The sequence below is a fragment of the Cervus canadensis genome, chromosome 6, assembly GCF_019320065.1.
Source record: "Cervus canadensis isolate Bull #8, Minnesota chromosome 6, ASM1932006v1, whole genome shotgun sequence".
Classification (NCBI taxonomy): Eukaryota; Metazoa; Chordata; class Mammalia; order Artiodactyla; family Cervidae; genus Cervus; species Cervus canadensis.
The window spans coordinates 65,895,477-65,920,046 of NC_057391.1; the positions used below are offsets into that span (position 1 = coordinate 65,895,477).

The 24,570-nt window shown below is 35.5% G+C and overlaps 3 protein-coding genes across 12 annotated transcripts in view; 2 read left to right on the top strand and 1 right to left on the bottom strand.

The window, feature by feature from the left end:
• Positions 1 to 11,835, top strand: part of TOMM20L (translocase of outer mitochondrial membrane 20 like) — a 20,543-nt gene extending 8,708 nt beyond the window's left edge. The window contains exons 3-5 of one of the 4 annotated variants that reach the window (XM_043472203.1): positions 3,795 to 3,937; positions 9,386 to 9,420; positions 11,166 to 11,835. In XM_043472203.1, the coding sequence (XP_043328138.1) occupies positions 3,795 to 3,937; positions 9,386 to 9,397 (155 nt within the window). In that variant the 3' untranslated portion in view covers positions 9,398 to 9,420; positions 11,166 to 11,835. Of the gene's footprint in view, positions 1 to 3,794; positions 4,581 to 4,865; positions 4,920 to 9,385; positions 10,516 to 11,165 lie in introns of those variants that run through there. The other 3 variants (XM_043472202.1, XM_043472204.1, XM_043472201.1) reach the window with 3 other exon arrangements.
• On the bottom strand, positions 4,835 to 19,940 carry TIMM9 (translocase of inner mitochondrial membrane 9). The gene is made up of 5 exons (XM_043472205.1): positions 19,752 to 19,940; positions 17,381 to 17,469; positions 7,973 to 8,035; positions 7,537 to 7,632; positions 4,835 to 5,492 (listed from the first exon to the last, which is right to left on the bottom strand). The coding sequence occupies exons 3-5, from the start codon at positions 8,009 to 8,011 to the stop codon at positions 5,358 to 5,360; spliced, it is 270 nt and encodes an 89-aa protein (XP_043328140.1). The 5' UTR covers positions 8,012 to 8,035; positions 17,381 to 17,469; positions 19,752 to 19,940; the 3' UTR covers positions 4,835 to 5,357.
• A 466-nt stretch (positions 19,941 to 20,406) lies between these two features.
• The window catches only part of KIAA0586 (KIAA0586 ortholog), a 114,617-nt gene continuing 110,453 nt past the window's right edge, over positions 20,407 to 24,570 (top strand). For 6 of the 7 annotated variants that reach the window (XR_006270089.1, XM_043472190.1, XM_043472192.1 and 3 more), the window contains exons 1-3: positions 20,428 to 20,534; positions 21,012 to 21,293; positions 22,227 to 22,297. Coding sequence is in view for 6 of the 7 variants with exons in the window: in XM_043472190.1 (XP_043328125.1) it covers positions 21,095 to 21,293; positions 22,227 to 22,297 (270 nt within the window). In the remaining variant the exon portion in view is untranslated. Of the gene's footprint in view, positions 20,535 to 21,011; positions 21,294 to 22,226; positions 22,298 to 24,570 lie in introns of all 7 variants that reach the window. The other variant, XM_043472191.1, reaches the window with a different exon arrangement.

Consider the following 24,570-nt stretch of genomic DNA (forward strand, 5'->3'; position numbering starts at 1 on the left):
ATGATATTATTGGATGAATGAGTACCACACCCATTTATGTCTTTTTTTCATGTGTTGCAAATTCCCATGCATATCACAGTGCCTACAGCTATTTCTGCTTATCTTTTTTGTCATTTTTGGAGACTTTTTTTCACTCTGCATTTAGAGGGTAACATCCTCCAGGATTTATAAAAGCAAAAAGTAAGTCAAAATCCTGGAAAACTCAAAGCAATATCCAAGAATATTTTTTAATCCAATGTTTTAAATGTTTTAATCCAATGACTTAAATGTTTTAAGAAATGAAAAAGCCATTCAAAGGCATTGCATATTAATCATTATAATTTGAAATTTCAGTACTTTTATTCAGTACAAATATTTTCTTTTAGGTATTATTATAAATGGACTAAAAAGTCTGTTAACTGTTAGCGACAAAATGAATAGTTAGAGCTGACTTCAATGACGTAAATAGGAGTTATTTTACACAAGGTAATGAAACATAAGCTTTAAGGACTTTCATTTCCAAGGGCCTCTTTGAAGGTTCTGGGAAGGTTCCTGCCAATCTTGTATTCTTAATTTCACATTCTTTTTCTTAAAAGGCCCCCCCCCAAAAAAAAGGGCCCCAGATTACATAAACTAGGGGTCACACAAATCTGATGAATCCCTAGATACTCCTTTGATATAGAGACAATTAAAATACAAAGAACCTTTCACCTTTAACATTTTTTGAGTTCAGTTCAGTTGCTCAGTCGAGTCCGACTGTTTGCGACCCCATGAATTGCAGCACGCTAGGCCTCCCTGTCCATCACCAACTCCCGGAGTTTACTCAAACCCATGTTCAACCAGTCGGTGATGCCATCCAGCCATCTCATCCTCTGTCGTCCCCTTCTCCTCCTGCCCCCAATCCCTCCCAGCATCAGGGTCTTTTCCAGTGAGTCAGCTCTTCACATGAGGTAGCCAGAGTATTGGAGTTTCAACTTCAGCATCAGTCCTTCCAATGAACACCCAGGACTGATCTTCTTCAGGATGGACTGGTTGGATCTCCTTGCAGTCCAGGGGACTCTCAAGAGTCTTCGCCAATACCACAGTTCAAAAGCATCAATTCTTCAGCCCTCAGCTTTCTTCACAGTCCAACTCTCACATCCACACATGACCACTGGAAAAACCATAGCCTTGACTACATGGACCTTTGTTGACAAAGTAATGTCTCTGCTTTTTAATATGCTGTCTAGGTTGGTCATAACTTTCCTTCCAAGGGGTAAGCGTCTTAATTTCATGGCTGCAATCACCATCTGCAGTGATTTTGGAGCCCAGAAAAATAAAGTCTGACACTGTTTCCACTGTTTCCCCATCTATTTGCCATGAAGTGATGGGACCAGATGCCATGATCTTAGTTTTCTGAATGTTAAGCTTTAAGCCAACTTTTTCACTCCTCTTTCACTTTCATCAAGAGGCTTTTTAGTTCCTCCTCACTTGCTGCCATAAGTGTGGTGTCATCTGCATATCTGAGGTTGATATTTCTCCCAGCAATCTTGATTCCAGCTTGTGCTTCCTCCAGCCTAGCATTTCTCATGATGTACTCTGCATATAAGTTAAATAAGCAGGGTGACAATATACAGCCTTGATGTACTCCTTTTCCTATTTGGAACCAGTCTGTTGTTCCGTGTCCAGTTTTTTTGAGTTAGGACTGTATAAATATGGATAGGAAAATGATGAATTATAAATCAAAAGAAAAATAATTTTATTTTATTTTTATTTACTTTAAGAGCTATCATGTAATAGTTAGATATAGAGGTGAATATTACAAATATTGAGATGATGACAGAAGTTGCAAACCTGAGTTTTTAAATTTTTCTCTCCAGGACGATAACATTATTTCTGTGAGCCGCTAAAATAATTAGCACTTTTAGGGTTATATACTTCTACTATATTTCTAAAATTCTCATTGGTTGCTTATTCTTTAAATCCCCACCAAACCCAAAACCAATTAAACAAGAATCTCTGGGGTAGGACCAAGTATCGATTTTTTTTTTATTGAAGTCTCGTTGGTTTACAATGTTGTGTTACTTTCAAGCGTACAGCACAGTGGTTCAGTGATACATGTATTCTTTTTCAGATTTTTTCTCTTATAGGGTTTTTGAGTATAGTTCCCTATAGTTCCCTTATTGGTTATCTATTTTGTATTTAGCAGTGTGTATAAGTTAATCTCAAACTTCTAATTTGTCTCTTGCCATTGGTTACCATAACTTTGGTTTCTGTTTCAGTGTATTTGTTTTGTAAATAAGTTCGTTTGTGTCATTTTTTTAGATTCCATGTTAGTGATATGATAGTGTATTTGTCTTTCTGTCTGACTTAGTTCACTTAGTATGATAATCTCTGGGTCCATCCATGTCACTGCAAATGGCATTATTTTGTTTCGTTTTTATGGCTGAGTAGTATTCCATTGTTTATGTGTACCACATCTTATTTATCATTTATCTGTTGATGGACATTTAGTTTGCTTCCATGTCTTGGTAAATAATGCTGTAGTGAACAATGGGGTCCATGTATCTTTTCATATTATGGTTTTCTCCAGATATATCTAAATTATTATTCTTTAAACTTCCCTAGAATTATTACAACACACTGGTTGAGAAACACTGTTCTAATGCAATAATTTTTCAGCCAATTTTCTGTAATGTTTCCTCCAGTCACTTCTGCCACCACTGCCAACCCAGTTTTCACTTTGCAGTGAAATTGCAACCCCGTTTTACTTTGCAGACAGGTAGTTCTGTAACCGTCTCATTGTGTTTATGTCTATGTAACCAGAGGGACCAAAATTTTTAATAATTTTAATTAACCAATTTTTAATAGAGCCAAAAATTTGAATAGAAACTTCTGATTAGCTAATTTGATTGGATTTAATCGTTGGTTGACCTAATTAACCAAATTGATTAGGTTTTGGGGTTATGTTAGCTCCATCAACTTAAGAGCAGTCACTATTGCTTTTTCTTTCAAGGGTTTGATACAAAATGTTTCCTAGTTATATTAAATATGTCAAAATTTCAACTTCTGTTATTACATAACATGTGAAGGAGAGGCAGCACACTGTAGTCTCAAGGCTCAGAAAATTAGGTTCTATTACTAATTCTGGCATTAATTAGCTTTGAAACCTTAAATTATTTCACTGTTCTTTGCCTGATTTTCCTAAAACGAGGTAGTGAGACTAAGTGATTACATGTTTTAATTTAAAGTCCTATCATTAATTTCTACTCTTCACAAATTTTCATTCTTATTTTATAGCCAGTCATCCTAAAACTCATCTGTCTTCCCCTAGATACATAATTCATGGTAATACTAAATTGTGTTTCAGCTCTTTAATAATACGGTCTATTTTGTAAAAGTCTCATTTAGTTAGGACATCAAGATGTTTCATCTGTAATATTTCATCAACCACATAGGTAAAGATAACTCACATCACTAATGACAGACACCAGCCTTTTTAAAATAAACTCAATATTCCCTCTTGCATATCCAAATTGCATAACATGAACATTTCCAATTCAAGAGTGCACTTTTAAATGGTAATTTGGGTCAGAAAGTTATTCACACTGCAGCCTGATCATAGTGAATCTAAAAGGCAGCTCAACATTCCCCTGTTTATACTATTTATTCTTTTTGAGACTTGTTCATAGTCTTTAGTTTGAGATGCTTTTGTAGTTTTAATGCTTGGTGCTTTCTTGAATATTTGTAGAATATATGTAGAATATAGAATATACTTTATTCTAGAATGTAGAATACACTTTAAAATCCTGCTCTAAACTTACCCATCTATTTAGGAGAGCATCAAATGGGGGTTGAACATCTCAGCAATGCCCTTTTGGTGTGTGGGCAACCACAGGAACTTCTGAAAGTTTTCAAACACACACTTCCTCCCAAGGTATTTGAGATGCTATTGCACAAAATTCCCCTTATTTGCCAGGTAAGCACATATTTACCTTTGTTAAATGAACACTATAAATAACCATGTTGGGCTTGATTAGATAAAAATAGCAAAGTATGTGTATGAATGACCCCAAGTTTTAAATGAGTAACATCTCTGAATTTGTGTTTGCTTTTCTTAAGATGAAACAAGTTTCTTCTTTCATGTTCCTTTGACTATGATGGATTGTATATTTTGTTGAGTATTATACATGTTTCAACATTTCAACTTTAAAGTTAACATTGTTTATCTTTGTACTTTCAAAGACATCCCTGTTATTGACTGACTGCAGTGTCAACAGAGGCCTATAAGTGGTATTCTTAGATAAATGACCTAATGGCCTATAGAATGAATATAGAAAACTATATTCAAAGCAGAATACTACTTCTACTTTCCAATATGACAAAACACAGAAATCACTTTGGTAAATTTAAACATACAGGCTAGTTAGTATTCTTTTAATTACAAGTTTATATTTGTAAATGGACTGATAACTATTAAACAATTGGCTTACGAATTAATTTCATTTGATGATAAACTGCTGTGTGTACTTATACATCGATTAGAATTTCCTGCAAATGCTTGGAATTGTTTGGCTCTAAGACGCTACTTTAACTTTGGTTTACTTTTTATTACAATTGATGACATGCAGTAGCTGAGAATATAATATATACTGTTGGTCTGACTTGGAATCATTCATGGTGGATTCTCAGCTTTTAAACAAAATGCAAAGCAACAGTCTCCACTAAAGCACAATAATCAACTCTTAAACATTCCCAAGCTGGTGTCAGATGGAATGTTTCCTGAAGATATATGCAAATGTAGCTAGGATAAGAATGTGTAGTGCCCACCGTGACACAAGAAGGGAGGCAAGAAAAGGATCATGCATTAAAATGATTAGCAAGTAACCATTTTATGTATTTACCAGCAATTTGAGGCAGACATGAATGAACAGGAATACTTGGAGGAGGATCGTGATTGAAAAACACTTCAGCGTATCCACAGTCCAGTCAGAATGCTATGGAATTATATAGTATAAACAACTGCTCAGTGATATTTCCATTTATTTTACTTATAGTAATAAAATTTTTTCTATCTCATACATGATATTTTGCTTTAAAATTAACAGTCACAATTGAAGAAACAATGGTTTATTTTTCTAATCAAGTGACCAAGCTGCTGTATCTGAAGGCCTCAACAAGTGTTGCATCTTATTATTTTCATTGAACAATAAGACCTTCTATTTTGATTATTCCTGTATATAACAATTTTGTTTCTCCAGTTGTTTCCATTTGCCAGTCATGACAGATGGTTTAACATGGTGGCTACTGCTTTTAGAGGATTCCATCAGGTGAATCCTCATTTCCAGTGCAATAGCTGTTGGCAATTTTTCATCAAAAGTCCATCCGTTAGGACTTCTCTATCGTGGCTGGCCAAGGAGTCCTGCTTTGGCAGCCAGGGCTTCATTCTGCTGAATATGATATTCCTGAAATCTCATAGATATTCGTTGAGTCATTTTTAAGTACTTCTGTAAGCAATGTTCTGAACAGGTAGTCTAGAAATAAAAAGACCCAAGAGGTAACACAAAAATATTAATTAAAAATATTGCACATATTCTAAAAGAATAACCAGTGGGTACTTTTCTTTCTTCAAATATGTTTGAGAATTAAATGGTATCAATAAGTCACAAGTGATCATAGCTTTCAACTGTTAATACCTTCATTTATTTATTAAAATTAGTATATACTGAATGCTTACTAGTTTGTAGGTACTAAAAACTATGGTAAGTCCCTGCCTTCTGGACTAGATTTTCTGTAGATATGTTTCAGTAGTAAGTGAAATTCCACATTCCCATCTGTTATTCTGACTCTCAAAATGTAGGTCTAGTAGCAGGTTTGTTCCTTTTTAATGAGAAAGTCTGTTCTCAGTGTTGTTGTTATTATAATTTTGGCCATGTGGTGCGGCATGTGGGATTTCGTTCCCTGACCAGGACTGAACCCAGGCTGTCAGCAGTGAAAGCACAGAGTCCTGACCACTGGACTGCCAGCGAATTCCCCATTCTTAGCATTCTTCATTTTCAACTTTTTACTTTTTACTAAGACTATTTTACTTAGCATCTCTCAAACTTTGTCATTTATTTAATAAACACTTATTGGATTGTTGGTTATATTAATATGTTAAGTTCTTGGCATGAAAATTCATCAGCATCTTCCACTGGAGGAAGTTTATGTCACTTTTAGCAAATACATAAATGTTTTGAAGAGATTAAAGCTAATTAGTAAGAATCTTTGGGGAATACATGTATACCCATGGCTGATTCGTGTCAATGTATGGCAAAAAGCATTACAATATTATTAAGTAATTAGCCTCCAATTAAAAAAAAAAAAAGAATCTCTACTGTGGAACAATATTCAGCAAGTCCCAGGCATCTTCTCTTTAAAAAGTCTGCCATAGTTCAGTGTGGCTGTGATATTAAATTTGATATCATTCAACTCAATGCCACAGAGTCCTTGGCTGTTTAAGTTCCTTTGAGCAATGGAACATATAAAAGATAGCCTAAATTCACTAACAAACACATGAAGAAATGCTCAACATTGCTCATTATTAGAGAAATGCAAATCAAAACTGCAAAGAGATATCACCTCACACCTGTCAGAATGGCCATCGTCAAAAAGTCTACAAACAATAAATGATAGAGAGGGTGTAGAAAAAAGGGAACGCTTTTGCACTGTTGGTGGGAATGTAAATTGATATGGCCACTATGGAAAACCGTATGGAGATTCCTTAAAAAACTAGGAATAAAACCAGCATATAACCCAGCAATCCCTCTCCTAGGCATATACCCTAAGGAAACCAAAACTGAAAAAGACACACATATCCCACTGTTCATTGCAGCACTATTTACAATAGTTAGAACATGGAAGCAACCTAGATGACCATCAACAGATGAATGGATAAAGAAGTTGTGGTACATATACACAATGGAATATTACTCAACCATAAAAAGGAACACATTTAAGTCAGTTTTGATGAGGTGAATGAACCAAAAACCTATTTTACAGAGTGAAGTGAGTCAGAAAGAGAAAGATAAATACTGTATTCTAACACATATATAGGGAATCTAGAAAAATGGTACTGAAGAATTTATTTAAAGGACAGCAGTGGAGAAACAGACATAGAGAATAGACTTATGGACATGGGGAGAGGGGAGGAGACGGTGAGATGTATGGAAACAGTAACATGCAAACTAGTATCACCATATGTAAAATAGACAGCCCACGGGAATTTACTGTCTGGCTCAGGAAACTCAAACAGGGGCTCTGTATCAACCTAGGGGGGTGGGATGGGGAGGGAGGTGGGAGGGAGGTTCAAAAGGGAGGGGGTATGTGTATACCCATGGCTGATTCATGTTGAGGTTTGACAGAAAACAGCAAAATACTGTAAAGCAATTATCCTTCAATTGAAAAAAAAAGATAGCCTAAACTCCTATAATAACTAGGAACAAGGAAAATGTTTAGGGGCATCCCATTTATATTGTTTATGATGACCTTAGAGAATTTAAGATGACCTTAGAGAAAACTGGGCAACCATTTTCATACCTCTTCTGGTTTTACTTCTCTTGTTGTGAAGTCTTTAACACAGTCCAAAAAGCAGGTTTCTGTAAGTTTATTGTAGGTTCCAAGAAATTCTTTAAACTATAAACAAATCAGAAGTTTCTTTAATAACAGGTTTTTAAAAACAAATGTTTTAAATACTGATGTATCTAGGCAAAATATCCTGTAATAATTGAAAGGTTCTTTTACTACCTTCAATGGGTATAATATGATCTACAAAATATAGTCAGATTTTCTAGTTGAATATTTATCCTTTCCTGGATTATCTTTCAAACTATCTGAAAAATTTGCTTCATATCATTTAACATCCATCTGTGGAAATGAAATATAAATATTTTGTGAGATCACTGACTGACATGGTTGTATTCACTAATGCCTTTATGTTTTGTAAAATCCCTTTTCCTTAATTATATTACCTTACCTGTTTTATCTGATCAGATTCTGGTATTTGTGCAGCCATATTCTTTTGGTAGTTATTAGTCACCTGATTTAAAAGTAAAAAGTTTTGTCAGTCTGTATACAAATGTTTTTAGGCTAATTTAAGGTAATAAAAACAAGAATAGATTATGAAATAGAACTGAAACAAGTCTACTTGAAATTACTGTTCAAATTTTATAGATTTCTAACTGATTATATAATTATATGTCATGCCTCCCAACTTCCCAGGTCATTAATAAGAACCTTACAGTTTAGAATTTAATTTTTTAATGTTAGCTAGCTATAAGACCCAAAATCCCTATATATCTAAGTCTCCAATTTTAAGACAGTTTGCTCTGTTACTTTGCAAAGCCATGTGTTAAAGCCCCATTCATAGTAGTTTTCTGGGAAAGAAATCTCTGGTGTCTCTCTATAAGTACTTAAGTTAACTGTTCCACTGGTTGCCAGCACAGCTTAGATCTCTGCTATTAAAATTAAAGATCCTTTTTACAAACACCATCTACTTAAGACCTACCAGAAACTTCTGAATATATGACACTTGTGATCTAACTTGGGGGCAACAGAGAAGTGAAGATAAGGAAGTCAAAGAGCCTTTCTAAATTACTGGGATTTTCACATATCCTAAGTGAAGGACACAGGCTCAGTTAATTCTGACACAGGAATGTATCACATTACTTATTCTATCCTGGCTAGTTCTAAAACAGATGAAATATATAAAAGATTTGTATGAAACAAAGCTGTTTAAAACAGAAACAACATGTAAAGGAAGAAAAAACACATGCTAATTTTGTATACTGCAAACTAACAATTTATATGTATTATATTTAGCTTTGAGTTTTCTGGTAACCAATACAAAAAAGATAAAACCGGATATGTATAACATTCTTAGCTAATACTGTGAAAAAAATTCTCATTTTGAAGAACAAATGCAATCAATGGTAATTCCATTCCAGCATTCCCAACCATGTATAAAACTCCCTGTTTTGCATTTAGTCTTCCCTCCTCTTTTGTCCCTGTCCTGTATGTTCATGAGCATTACTGCCATTTTTAAAAAGTTATCTTTTCCACATGCAAGGGGAAGCACCAGTTCTCTTCTATTTACTATCCTAGTCTTATTCCAAAAGTCTAACCGTTTAGAGAATCTTTGGTTTAGCAGTGACATAATATAAACTATCTTTTCTACAAAAACTCTTTGGTATCTGCTACAAACAATGCAGTAGCGGTTTTGGATTAGCCCAACATTCAGGCAACCCAGTGTTCCATAAACACCTAAAAAGTTATCAAGAATGTTCTTCATTCCTATTTTATTTCACAGCTTTATAAATGATATATATTTTTTAACTACATAAACTATGTGAAAAATACCAGGAATTAACTAAAGGTCACAACTTTTCAGGTATTGCTGTGACTATCATGATTGTTATGTTCCAGGTAAGATACTTCCATTATAGTTATTCTTTGCTCACTTAAGTCATGAAACACTGATTCCATATCCTTCAACTATGGGACACAATAGAAACCCAAACCTAATGATTACATCATTTTCTAATATCAACTTCAAACATTTTTTAGTTTGAGATCTTAACAGTTACAATTTTGCTAGATAGATGCGGGTAGATGTTGGTAGATAATCACTCAGTAAACATTTATGTACCAAGTACTGTGCTAGTTATGAAACCAGCCATGCTTCTGAGGTAAGGTGCATTTCATGACTGCTATTAAATATCACTAACCAGTCAAAGAAATAGAGGATTCTGTTAATATATCATACAATGAGGTTTAGGATTTGTGCTTCTGGGAGGATGAAGTAGATGTGCTTTTTGCTATTTGTCTCACTAAGTAAAACTAAACCCCTGGACATTACACATAAAACAGACTCTAAAAAGTAGAAGAAAGTATACTAGCTAGGGCCATTGGGATTTGAGAAACAGCACAGTCGGGGATTCTCCCCCATTTTTGGGTCTCATATATCACAAACTTGAGCTGAAGAAGCTGGCAATTAGCAAATGCCAATGGGGAGAGTCAAAAAGTCCTTCCCTACCCCCAGCCAAAAGTTTATCTTCACCAAAGGGCTAGGAACGGGGAAGCCTATAAAACAGAAAACTTTTAAACAATAACTGCTGTACTCCAGGCCAGCACAGAAAAAACTGTGGTCTTCATCTCTACCCAAATCAGCATATGCCAGGTAGACTTCTACCCTCACCAGGCTCTGTAAAAAGACACTCCAACTCCCACACCAGAGTAGCATCAGAGAAGGGTTATTAGGGAACAGGGGCTTTAATTCTTACTGGGCATTAATAAGGACTGCTCCCCCTAAGTGTCAGTGGAAACTGCATGGGGAGCCTTCCATCTCAGTTGTCAGTGATGAAATACCTTTCTCCCTTCCCTCTGGGGTGGTATCAAAGGAGTCCTAGCTGAGATTCAGAACCGGCTTGCCGCCCCATGGTAATGAGCCCACACCCTCCTGGGGTGTCAGTGGAGGCTATTAGGGGAGTAGTAATGAGGCACTCCAGTCCCTCTCAGCCAGGGAGGTACCAATGAAGGCCTAGTAGAGAGCCACAACTCCCACTCTCACCAGCAGAGATGAGGAACATTCCCCAAATGCCTGAAACACACACACCCGTCAAGTGACAGAGTGAGGAACTTGCACTTCTGCCTTCACCTGGCAGTAATGAGATGCCCTCCTCTCCCCAATGAAGTAGTTAGTGTCAGAGCAGCCAGCTATAAGATAAAGTTTAAACAAATCTAGTCTCAAAATACAAGATGAAAAATCTCCAGGTTATAAAGAAGAAACCTCATACCAAGAACTAAGATCCCAAAAAGTAAAAGTCCAACATTGAGATGAGAGATACTAGAATTATCTGACAAAGATGTAACAGCAGCTATTATAAAAAAAAACTGCTTCAATGAACAATTAAGAATGTTTACAACAATTGAAGAAAATATAAAGCTCAGCAAAAAGTGAAAAATATGAAAGGGAAAAAGCCCCAAATAAGCTCAATAGACAGAGTCGCAGAACGAGAATGGGGGAATAGAGGAAAGAATCTGTGGAGGAAGACAGAAAATAGAATTATCCAATCTGAAAAACCAAAAAATATTGCATAGAATATAAAAAATGAATAGAGTACCAGGGATCTGTATGATTGTACCAAAAGATTTAACATTTGTTTTATTAGAGTCCTGGAAGAAGAGAAAGAGGAGCAGGGCTGTTAAAGTACTGGAAGAAATAGTGGTTGAAAACCTCCCAGATTTGGCAAAAGAAGTTTATAGATTCAAGAACTAAATTATATTCCAAAACGTGTGACTACAAAGAAATCCACATTAAGATACATCATGGACAAACATTTAAAAACTAAAGACAAAAAATTTTGAAATCTGCAAGAGAAAAAGAGACATCTTATCTATAGGGGATAAACTATTAGGATGATAGCAGATTTCTCACCAGTCAATCCAGAAACCTGAATCTGGCAAAAATACCCTTCAGGAATGAAGGTGAAATCAAGACATTCTCAAACAAAGGAAAACTAAGAGAATTCATTGCCAGGAGACCTGCCTGAAAAGAATTAAAGTTCTAAGCAGAAATGAAATTATAAAAGGAGACTTGGAACATCAAGGAGGAACAACACAGGAAGAAAGAATAAGTACAGTACATTTCCCTTCTTGAATTTCCTAAATTATATTTGACAATTGAAGCAAAAAGTACAAAACTGTCTGATGTGGTTCTAAATGAAGTTAAAAGACACTTGCTCCTTGTAAGGAAAGCTATGACAAACCTAGACAGTGTATTAAAAAGCAGAAAAATTACTTTTCCAACAAAGGTCTGTATAGTCAAAGCTATGATTTTTCCAGTAGTCCTGTACGGGTGTGAGGGCTGGACCATAAAGACGACTGACTGCTGAAGAACTGATGTTTTTAAACCGTAGTGATGGAGAAGACTCTTGAGAATCCCTTGGACTGCAAGGAGATCGAGCTAATCAGTTTTAAGGGAAATCGACCCTGAATATTCATTGGAAGCCAGAGCTAAAGCTCCAATACTTTAGCCACCTGATGTGAAGAGCTAGCTTATTTGGACCCTGATGCTAGGAAAGACTGAAGGCAAAAGGAGAAGGGGGAGGCAAAGGATGATATGGTTAGACCACATCACCAACTCAATGGACATGAATTTGAGGAAACTCCATGAGATAGTGAAGGACAGGGAACGTGGCATGTTGCAGTCCGTGGGGTCACAAAAGATCAGACACGACTGAGTGACTGAAGAACAAAATAAATGGGAAAGTAAAGGGAAGTAAGGCTTCCTTACTTCACTGAAAGTAGTAATATGCTGACATCATTAGACTATGATAAGCTTTGCATATCTCATTTAATACCTAGAGCAACCATTAAAAGAGAACCACATAAGGAGATAACACTCAAAAACATTAATAAAAACAAATTCCAAAAAGTATTCAAATAATCCACAGTAAGGTAAGAAAAACTAGAACAAACAAAACAAATTTCAGCCTTAATAAGCAGTTAGATTAAATATAACTGGTGTAAATAATCAAGAGACAGATTGGCTGAGTGGATTAGAGAAATGATACAATATATGTTGTCTACAAGAAACGGACTCCTGATACAGAGTGAAAACAAGAGGATGGAAAAAGATTACCATGCAAACATTTATCCAAAGGAAATAGTGGATATATTAATACTAGATTAAGTAGACTTCAGAGCAAAGGAATTTACCAGAGACAGAAAAGGACATTAAAGGTCAATCCATCAAGAAGATACAGTATTTCTAGATATGTGTGCCTTAAGCAACAGAGCTGCAAAATATGGAAAGAACTGAAAGGAGAAAAAGGCAAGTATAGTTACAGATTTAAACCACCCGCTCCCATCAACTGATAAAATAACTCGACAAAATCCACAAGACTATAAAAAACTTAACACCATTAACCAATAGGATACAATCTACATTTACAGAACATTTCACGTAATACCACAGAATACACATTTTTTTTATCAAGTGCCCTTGGAACATATACCAAAATAAACCATATCCTCAGCTGTAAAGTACCCTCAATAAATTTAAAAGAACTGAAATCATACATAGTCTGTTCTTAGACCACATGGAATCAAACTAGAAACCAGCACCAGATAACAGGAAAATTTCCAAACATTGGAATATAAACAATACACTTCTGAATAATCCATGAATCAAAGAGGTACTCTCAAGAATTTAATTAAACTAAAATATAGCATACTAAAATTTGTGTGACACAGCTAAATCAGAGCCAAGAGGAAAATTTTATAGTACTAAATACATATAATAAAGAGGAAATGTCTCGTGCAACTTCCCTGGTGGTCCAGTGGTTAAGAATTTGCCTCCCAGTGCAGGGGATGTGGGTTTTGATCCCTGGTAGGGGAACTAGGATCCCGTAAGCTGCAAGGCAACTAAGCCAAGTGCGCTGCAACTACTGAGTCTGCCACTGCACCTAAGACCCAACACAGCCAAATAAGTAAATTAAAAAATGGGAACTGTCTCAAATCAACAGTCTATTTTTATTTTTTTTAACCTCAAGAACCTAAAAAAGAGCAACCCACTTAAAGTATGTAGAAGGACAAAAATAATAAAGAACAGAAATCAGTAAAAATGAAAACAAAGCAACAAACAAAAATCAATGAAACAAAGATGGTCCTTTGAAATGACTGTAACAGACAAACCTCCAGCTAGACTAACAAAGAAGTCACAAATTATCATTATCAGGAATAAAACAGGATATGGTAATATAAACCCTGCAGATTCAAAAGAACAGAACTATGAACAACTTTATATACATAAATCTAACAACTTATTCATGAATTTAGTATTATCCTAATAATTAAAACTAGACAAGATGGTACATACAAGAAAACTAGAGAAAAATATCTTCATAAAATAGACATAAAAAATAGAAATAAAAATCCTTAACAATAGCAAATATAATCCACCAATATGTAAATATGATCCACCATTTTAATAGATGAAAAAATAAAAGTCATATGATCTTATAAATTGATGCAGAAAAAACTTTTGATAAAGTCAGTACCCATTCATGATAAAAACTCTGAAAATTAGGAAAAGAGGGGAACTTCTTTAACTTGGTAATGTACGCCTACAAAAAATCCTACACCCCACACTACACAGTTAATGGTGAAAAACTGAATACTTTGCCCTAAGATAGTGAGCAAAGCCAGATGTCTGCTCTTAACACTCTTATCCAACATACTGCTTGAAGTTCTACCCAGTGCAGTAACTCGAGAAAAGGAATAAGACATACAGACTGTAAAGGAAGAAAATAAAACTGTCCCTCTTTGCAGATGGCATGATTGTGAACATAGAAAATCCCAAAGTCCCCAAAGAATCTACAAAGAAACTCCTACAACAAAATAGTTTAGCAAGATCACAGGATATAAGATAAACATGCAAAAACTGTATTTCTATATACTTTCAGTGAACAAATGGACACTGAAAAATAGAATGCCATTTATAATCATTCAAAAAAGATTTAAGGGTAAATCTGACAAAGCATCTATAAGACTTGTATGCTGAAACTATAAAATGCTGATGAAAGAAATCAAAGACTTAAATGGAGAGACAGACTGTTCATGGACTGGAAGACTCAGCATAGTAATGATGTCAATTTTCCCAAAATTGATACACAGGCTTAATGCAATTCCTGTCATGGTCCCAGTAACATTTATTGTAAATATAAACAAGATTATTTTTAAATTTATATGGAAAGCAAATGGACTTAAATTCAAAAAAATAATAAGTAGGAAGAATCAGTTTGCTTGATTTCAAGACTTAACTACATAGCTGTAGTAATTAATATTATACAGTATTGGTGGAAAAGCTGACACATAGATCAACGGAACAGGACAGAGAACCAGAAATAGTCACACAAACAAGCCCGACTGATTTTTGGTCAAGGTGCAAAAGCAGTTAAGTGAAGATGGCTTTTCCAACAAATAGTGCTGGGATAACTGTACATCCATAGGCAGAAAATTTAACCTCAAAGCAAGTCTTTCACTTTATACGAAAATTACCTCAAAATAGATTTGGGACTTAAATATAGAATATAAAACTATGAAAACTTATGAAGATAGGAGAAAATCTTTGGGCTTTAGGGCAAAGAATTCTTAGCCTTCACGTGAAAAGCAAACTACATATCTGACTGATAACTAATAACCAGACAACATAAAGAAGCCTGCAGACTCTAGTAAAAACACAAATAATCCAATTAGAAAATATTCAAAAGACATTTCACCAAAAAGATTATATAGATGATGAATGCGGCTGCTGCTGCTGCTAAGTTGCATCAGTCATGTCCGACTCTGCAACCCCATAGACAGCAGCTTACCAGGCTCCGCCGTCCCTGGGGTTCTCCAGGCCAGAACACTGGAGTGGGCTGCCATTTCCTTCTCCAATGCATGAAAGTGAAAAGTGAAAGTGAAGTCGCTCAGTCATGTCCGACTCTTTGCGACCCCAGGGACTGCAGCCCACCAGGCTCCCCCATCCATGGGATTTTCCAGGCCAAGAGTACTGGAGTGGGTTGCCATTGCCTTCTCCGATACAGCTATCATATGACCCAGCAATTGCACTTCTGGGCATTTTTCAGAAAGAAATGAAAACTTATATTCACACAAAAACCTGCACATGAATGTTTATAGAAACTTTATTCATAACAGTCAAAAATTGGAAGCAATCCAGATATTCTTCAACAGGTAGATGATTAAACAAACTAATACATCCATACCATAGAATACTATTCAGCAATAAAAAGGAATGAGGTACTGATACATCAATAGCTTGGATGAAACTAAGAGAATTACGCTAAGTGAAAAAGGCCAATCCCAGAAGGTCATATATTATATGATTCCATTTATATAACATTCTTGAAATGACAAAATTATAGAAATAGGGAACTTATTAGTGGTTGCCAGGGGTTGAGGAGGAGGGAAGTGGGTGTTACTATAAAAAGGCAACATGTGAGACTTCAAGGAAATGGAAATGTTCTGCATCTTTACTGTATCAGTATCAGTATCCTGGCTGTGATATTGTACTATACTTTTGTAAGATGTTACCATTGTGGAAGGCTGGGTAAATGGCATAAGGTATTTTTTTTTTCTTACAACTGTATGTGAATCTACAGTAATCTCCAAGTTCGAGGTTGCCAAGCTTTCTACTCCCTGCCCGAGAATAAGATACAGTGTGCAGTGTAGTAAATGTTAGCAAATGATCAGAACCAGAGTTCTTTTGGCTTCCTACTCCAAAAGCAGCCTGAAAACTGGTAAGATGACTTTTGTGGATAGGTGTTAAATGAAACCTTTGTTTTGTGAGAACTTAAATTTACAAGTTTGCAAATTATAATGCCCAAATCAGTTTTTATTACTATCCCAGTATTTCTTCAGTTTAAAATTCACATGTGACTTTATCAGGCAGAGGTCAGAGAGGCAGAAAGTATGAAATCTTTAAATGTTGTGTTAGTTTCAAAAGCTGGTAACACTGTGCTGACTCCTTATCACTTCCCCTTTCATATATAATTCATAGTGACAAATGATGATTGTTATTGTGAAGTCTTTGAAGAGATACAGATGAGGAACACCCCCAAATATTATTTGTTCTTGGTACTGTCTTCTAATATACAGTCCTTAATAGTATATCTCCTCCTTAAAATGAAATAGTTTATCTCACTTCAACAGTAATAAAATATTTCTTGAGAATTTAGAAACTAAAAAAAAATGTTTCTAGTACTCAAAGACCACTGTGTTAACATTATGATCTCCTTTTCTCTAGAATCATTCAATTATATATTTTCCAGTATCACGATTATGGTATACCTAAGTGAATGAACTTGTTCCTAGAAAATATTTGAGATGATTGAGTGAATAAATGATTTTTAATTTACTTGCTAACTTGGGTCTGACCTAAGTCTTCCAGCATTCTATTTTCCAGTTATTTAATCATTAGTTATGCTAACTGATCAAGTCCAACAGCCACACAAACCACCTGATAGTGAGAAGTGGAAGCAATATGAAGTGAAGTGAAGTCGCTCAGCCGTGTCTGACCCTTTGTGACCCGTGCACTGTAGCCCACCAGGCTCTTCCGTCCATGGGATTCTCCTGGCAAGAATACTGGAGTGGGTCTTTTATTTGGTCCTAATTACCTTTTACTACAAGCAAATATTTGTTATTGTAGAGGCAAATATCCAACCAAGGCGATACCTCTGGTTATATGCTTTAAACCTGGAGAAGGAGGGAAGGGGTCTTAAGAATGATTATAGCAATGCTAAGAAATTTTTGTGTCAAAATATATCATAAAACCAGGGAACTTAAGAGTGAAAAGAGATGTTAGTCATCAAGCTCAAACCTTTCTTGATGCATGGGTTTCCTTTCTGTTCTGGAAAAGGAGTTGTCCAATCTTTGCTTGAATGTCTCCAGTAAGGCCTGATTTCTTACCTGAAAAAGGAAGGGATTACAGTATGACTGCTGAGGCCCCTCTTTATGCTCTAAGTGTTTGATGAAACCTGAATTTCTGCTGGCTAAATCGTATTTTCTGAAAAGCCTCTTCCTTTTCAACAAGTGAAATTAGTTTTCTCAGTCTGTTTGAGGTTATAATTCTTTAGCAAATGTGTTATTATGTATTAAAAAAATACTTAATATCCTGTTTTTCCAGGTAATATGTATGTTCAGGTGAACACACAAGGACCAACAATTCTCTGAAATTTCTGAGTATTAAAAAAAGAAAATAACTAGGCTGTGATGGGGAGATACCCTCTATTTAGTCTTCAGAATTATATGCAGATTTGTACCATGTCTGCAAGTCAAATTTCTAATTTTGTTCAAACTTAGTTTACAGTAAGCGATTCTTCTGATGTCCTTAGCCACTCACTATAATTGATCTTGGGTTCAGCATGACTGGTACTGGTAATTGGAAATCTTGTGATTCAAGCAAGATTCATGAATAGATAAAAAAACTACACAGTGATAGGTTGTTGGCAAACAGGATATATCCATTGCAGTATCAAAGCATTTCACAGGTTACACAAAAAGAAAACTTTCCCTTAACACTAGGAGATCTGTCAGTCACCACCTTAACCAGTGTGGTACACCTATGTGGTATTCTTGCCAGAAATGTTTGATGTGACTCTGATCATGAGTGAACAATTAGGAACATCCACAATGTGGGACAGTGTATAAGACGACTGGTCTTCTCTAAAAATTGAAGTTAAAGGAAAAGGAGTAGAAAGGGTTATTCTAGAATACAAGACTAAAGAGTTGTGAATTTTGGATCATGAATCAAAAAAAACCACTTTTTAGTTAAAGGCTTCTGGGGATAATCAGAGAAATTTGAATGTTATCTTCTTATGTGTGATAATTATATTGTGGCTATGTAAAAGTATGTTCTTAAGGATATACATACTGAAGAAAATAGGGTTAAAGGTCATGATGTCTGCAACTTTTAAGTGGTTCAGCCAAAAAAAAAAAAAATGTCTGAAAGAGAAAGCAAATAAGTAAAATGTTAACAATAAAAAGAAATGAAAGAAACCAGTCTCGTGAGCCATGTTTTTTGTTCCAGGGCTGTCTGTTCTTTATTTGATAGCTCAGATGTCTAAACCAATCTGCATTAACTCGCTATGTTGATATAAAATAGGACTCTACGACATGTCCCTTTACTTTATATTATTTGCAGCAGGTTTAGGAAATTGTGCCTGATTAACTGGCAACCCTAACTCATCATATTATTAATCAGAGCAAAAAATTCTTTTGAAAGATTACTGCATCAGCTTTCCGGTTTAGAGGATGTCTTCAAGGCCTAAAGGAGTCCATGAGCACTGGACTAGATAGAGGCAAGATTACCTGGGTTTTAACCCCAGGTCTGATATTAAGGGGGTTGTAAAATCTAAGTCAAGTCATTTTAAGGAGTTTCTATGCCCATGAGTACTCCTTAGAGAGTAGAGGGCAAAGGTCACTTTTTCTTTCACATTTAAGTTTCACCTAGAAAATAAGAGTGATAAATCATCTCCAAAGTCTCTTACAGCTCTGACACTGTCATTATATCTTTTAATTCACGTAAATTATAAAACAAGTTGTGAACAGGTACTACCTAAAAGCTTGATAATAAAGGAAGTATAACTGAAATAAATTACAGAAACTCATCAAGATTTAAAAGGTTCTCTAAAGCTGAGCCCTTACTATCTTTTTTTTTCTTTACTATCTTTTAGTTCTAGGATTTCTTCTTTCAAAGTAGACATCTGAGTTGTAAAAATAAAATTTTTCATTTAATTTTTACATCAGATTACATTTTTAAATCTTTTAGTAATGCGTAAAGGGAAACGTTTAAGTAATCCATCCTCGAAAATTAGCAGATCAGATAAGGTGTGTTGGCCCTGGTATTCTCTCTAGAGAGAATTTTTCAGTTCAAGGAGGGTCTCCTGCTTGTCAGCTCAAGGTCAAGGCGTGGTGCCATTCAGTCTCACTCACTATCCCAAAACAAGACCCCGATTCCCCAGATCTGACGATGGCTTACAGCCTCGAATTCCGACCCTCGTCCAGTGACACGGTTCCGAGGGAAGTCCCAAACCCGCTCTCGGTGCGCGCTGCCCGGTTCCGCAGCCCCCCCACGGCCCCAAGTACAAGAGGCGGCCTCCTTCAGAGAGCCTGCCACCTTTCCCCGAGCGTTGCCGGTCGCTCCCCGCCTGGGAACCCAAGATTCTGTGGACAGAGAAAAGAGACCATACTTAAGGATAGACTCTCGCATCCGACACCAAAAGAGGCCGGGGGGCTGCGTTGCCAGTCGACTCTTGGGGAGGGGGGCGGAGGGTTTGGGCCAGGGAAGGCGCCTCAGCCGCTGGATGAAAGAGAACACGTGGGAATGGCGATGTCAAATGGCTCTTATACCCTTCGCCGCCGATTCGTTATAATGCCAGAAACTCTAGAGGAAAGAGTAAGTATCATAAGCGAATTTTTAAATACCATGATAATTATTTTTTATTCTCTTCTTAGACAAAATTCTATATTTCTGACTTTCTCGCCAATATCAACACGAATCTGTCGAGACTTTTTGTAAAACTAATTTACTTAATCCCGCGTCCCTAACGGTCTCCAGGAGCATTACTGTAAACAGTCCCTAATAACAAGAATGGTGTATAACCAGCTAGGTCGGGAGTTCTTCAGATCCTGGATGAGACTCGGGTGTTATTCAGAGCTTTAAGTCTTGTGGGGCAATGTACTTACTACTGCTTTTAATAAAACAAAAAAATCACACCTGTTTTAAGCGTTTCACGCCGGCAGTTTGTTTCCACCCGGAGAGGGATGGAGAAGCACCCTTAGCTTTTTGGTTGGAGGATTTGGATTATTTCATGGCGCGCATGCGTGTTGTGTTTGAAGGGCGGGTTTAAAGGGAAGTAGGTGTTGACCTGCGGGCAACTGAACTTGTCTGAATAGACCTGTGACTCCCCGGTTACCGGGCTTTCGGGAGACCTGGAAGGGTGAATTTAGGTCTGATGATTGCTTCTGAAGGGGTGTGTAAGGCTCTTTGGTTAAAGGAAGCTATTAAGCTTCTTGTGTGGGTCATTTTGGAAAAAAAATAGCATTTCGTTTTGCCTGCTTGACTACCCTCTCAAATTTTAAGTTGCATCCGTGTCTGGTTTCCTTTGTACTGCGGTCTCTCCGGGAGTACTCTAGGGGAGTGCTCTGTGTTATCGTTATTATTGCTTCTGTGGCCGTTCTCTTGTCATCCTCACTTTCAGATTCATTGGCGTGGTGCATTAATAGACTGAGTGGGATTAATGGGTAAATACGTTCTAGTGGGATTGATGGGTATATCAATCCTGGGTCAAATACCAGATTGAAATTTTTAGCCTTGTGGATAGTCTGTTTAGGCATTATGTAAAAGTTGATGATTGCATGTTTCAAAATCACGTGAAATTCACCTTTTCTTTATCATCCTTCTCCATCATTTTTTCTCACCTACCCCTGGCCCCCGTAAATCCTCATAGCGGTGAAAATTTTGTTCTGAAGTTTTATGGACCCAGAAGAAAATTCTGTTTAGAACTGTGGGACTAGGTTTGTTACCAGTAATATGAAAGGCTCAGAGTTTTGCCTGGAAAAGAAAAAAAAGGTTAAAGTACCAGCGAGGAGACTTCGTGAGATAGTTTCTCCAAATCAAGGAGATAATTTGGCTTTGCTGAAAGATGAGTTGTCCCGTGGTCCTCCAGTGTTGTCTGCAAATAAACGTCTTCCTGTTAGAACTGGGAAGAGCTTGAATGGAACGTTATGTGGTATGTGATTCCAAATAGTTTCAACCAGTTTTCTATTTTGTAAATCTTTAGTCTTTATCTTCATTTCGTTTTATGTGTGTGTGTTTCAAAACTTAGAGGATTTTTAATGTTTAAATTCCTAAATACAAGATATGTCTCACTTGTACAGTCGTTAGAAAAGTGACCCCTTTTCCTGGGAAAATGGCCAGGCGGGTACAGTCTATATCGAATCATATTCAATAGATGGAATGAATAAAACATTTCGTATTTTATTTTTCCTTTGTGTATTTTTTTGGCACACTATTCTTGTCCATATCTGTGATGGACACACTTAACTAGTGTGATGTGCTTTTCACCAGTAGGGCTGGCTTTTTACCTTCTGTTTGGATAACGCTATACATTTTGGAATCGTAGAAAAGCACAATTTTTGCGTTTTGATGGCATCCATAATCCAATTCACTTAACTTGTCTGAGCTCCCTGGAAGTAAAGATAACATGTTGCTTTACCCACTTCACTGGTAATCAGATTAATGAATACAAGTGCAAAAAAGAAAAGAATAAATAAAGTAGTTTTTATAGTGCTACTTTTGGCAGTTTCAGCATAACCTAGGCCTGCTGTTTAATTAGGCTTTTATATCATGTGCATGTTTTCTTCCTGGCAAGTGATTGCACACATAGTTTGTCCTAATTCAATAGTGTAACTTCGTTGTATAGCTTTTTGTACTTATCTCATTCGATTATCAGTTCTGAGCCCTTACTTTCCAAAATATCAGATGTGAAAACCTTCATCGGCATATATATAAGTACATTTTTAAGCTTTTTGCATGAAGATTGGTTTCCAGTTTAGGTCTTGCGTTAATATGGAATTTATAGTTCTTGAATTATGCTTATACAGTTTCTAAAGGAAGCATTCTAATTTAAAACTCACTAACATTGATTCTTTTATTTTGTTAGGTTCATCAGACTTAACTTCTGCCAGAAATTATCAGCAGCTTCCAGTAGAAAATCCCACTGTGTCAGAAAGTGTAAGCAAAAGAATTCTTAATTATGCTCATGTTAAAATTTTAAGTATTGTCAAATAAGGCTTTTTAAAATTTTGATTAGCAATAGGCCTTGTTTTTATTTAAAGTTCACTTACCAAAGACATATTTTTACAAACTGCTAGGTAAAGGTAAAGGAGCTGTAACAACAGAATTTAAAAAAAGTGAAGTGTGAATTCATTCTAACTATTCTAAAGCCTTTTGTGGGCTTTGAGAGGTATTTAAAGGCTAATAACATGAAATTCTCATCTTAACATCATTTTTTATTTATAATGCTGAAAATATTTGTTTATAAATATGTTTGGTCACACAATTTAGACTTTGACCACTTATCATAATATTGGCTATATATTGTAAATTTAACAACTAAACTAAAAATGGCATTGAAGCTATTTACTTATGAACTTTGTCAACAGTTCATCACAAAAAGGTATAATTATGTGCTGTACTTAGTCTCTAAATAAATGCCTAGCCTTTGGGTTGATGTTTTTTATTTCTTTTTTGAGGAGGCTTTATTTTAAAGATTAATGGTATTTTAATTATATTATTTAAATAATTTCTCAAGTGTATGGATATGTTATTATTGTATAATAGAACATAAAAGGGTGATCTTTGGAAGATCATCAGGCAGGATTCCATTAGATTTAATATGGGCTAACAGCTTGTTTTGTGTAGATTTGTCTAATATAAAATATACCTGCAAAGCAAACCTACTTCTTTATCATTTTACCATGAACACAAACTGCAGCCTTTTTGCATTACGTATTTATTTCATAAGTAAGGGCTAAGATTATATTCTCTATTGACTTGACCATGCTATTTTAAAGAGAAAATGAAAGAAGTTTGTGTTCAATATGCTCATATTTAGATTTGCTCCTCTTCATACTTGTTTCTTCCTACTACTGGAGGATAAGGGATACCTTTTCCTACTATAAGGAGCAAATCCTTATACATGTGCAGAAAGAAAACAAAACCTTAAAATCACTATAGAAAATTCAAAAAGAAGAAGGAAAAAAGAAATTCCACAATTATATAAAATCAAGTACTGTTAATATTTTGAGTTTTTTTTCTGTGTATGTATATTTTATGAAATGGGACTATTTTGTAACTAAGTAATATTAAAGTTGTTGCATGTCATTGATTTTTTTTTCTTAGGAGTTTTTAATAAATTCACAGAATTTCAGTGTATGTATGTACCATAGTTTTTATGTTCATATTCCTATTATTTGACATTGAGGTTTTTTCCCCTGAAATTTTTATAATATGTACAACCAGGTGATGAACATTCTGGTTTGTATCTGAGCTCACTTTCTTATATTAATTTCTAGGTGTAAAATTATTAACTAAAAGAATATGCACATTTTTTGTAATATTTCTAAATTGCCACCAGAAAAACATAAAAACATAAAGTTTGCTGTTTTGATAGGTGAAAAAGGCATCACATTGTTTGATTTTGTATTTCTTTTATTATTAAGTGAAGGGGAAATTTTTTTCATTTATATTGCCACCTGTATTTATTCTCTTGTGAATACATATTTATGTGCTGTGCTTTTTCTTACTGTTTTGTGGGACTTCTTTGATTTCCCAGATGCATTCCACTGTATTGTTAGTCTCATTGGCTATTTTTAGAAATTTAACACCTTTTATCAGCAGATAGCTTGTATCAGTTTTCTTTTATTATTTTTTATTTTCTATTTAATGATTTAACAGGGGGAGAAATGTGTGCCTGAGGAAGGTAAAACAATGTTAATGAACCAAGTACTTAAAATGTCATGGTATCTTAGCAGTGACTAGAATCTTAGAAGTGAAGTCCTGGGGTACACATGTGAGCAGAAATCTGTTTGGCAGTAGTTGTCATGTCTATAGAGAAGTCTTATGAGACAACATTATAGCTCAGTGACAAAGAATACTGTGAAAATTAATTTCTGGTGTAGTGCCGTGCATTGGACATCCTTATAAACTACATTTGTCTCACAGTGAATCATGTTTTTACGTTTAACTATAGCCATTGAAATGTTACATGGGTTGCTCTGCTGAAAGTAGCAAATTGGGATTTGAATCTGAATTTCAGGACCACGCTTGCTTGTTCATTTTCCCATTCATTCACTGTCTGACAGCTCATTACTCATTCAACAAATCTTTGAGTAGCTTTAGGGTACCTAAGCATGGTGGTTCTGGAATTAAGTATATAAATAAACAAATAGTTGTGTCCTCCCAGGACACAGTAGTCACATAAGCTAGTAAATGGTACTTAATAA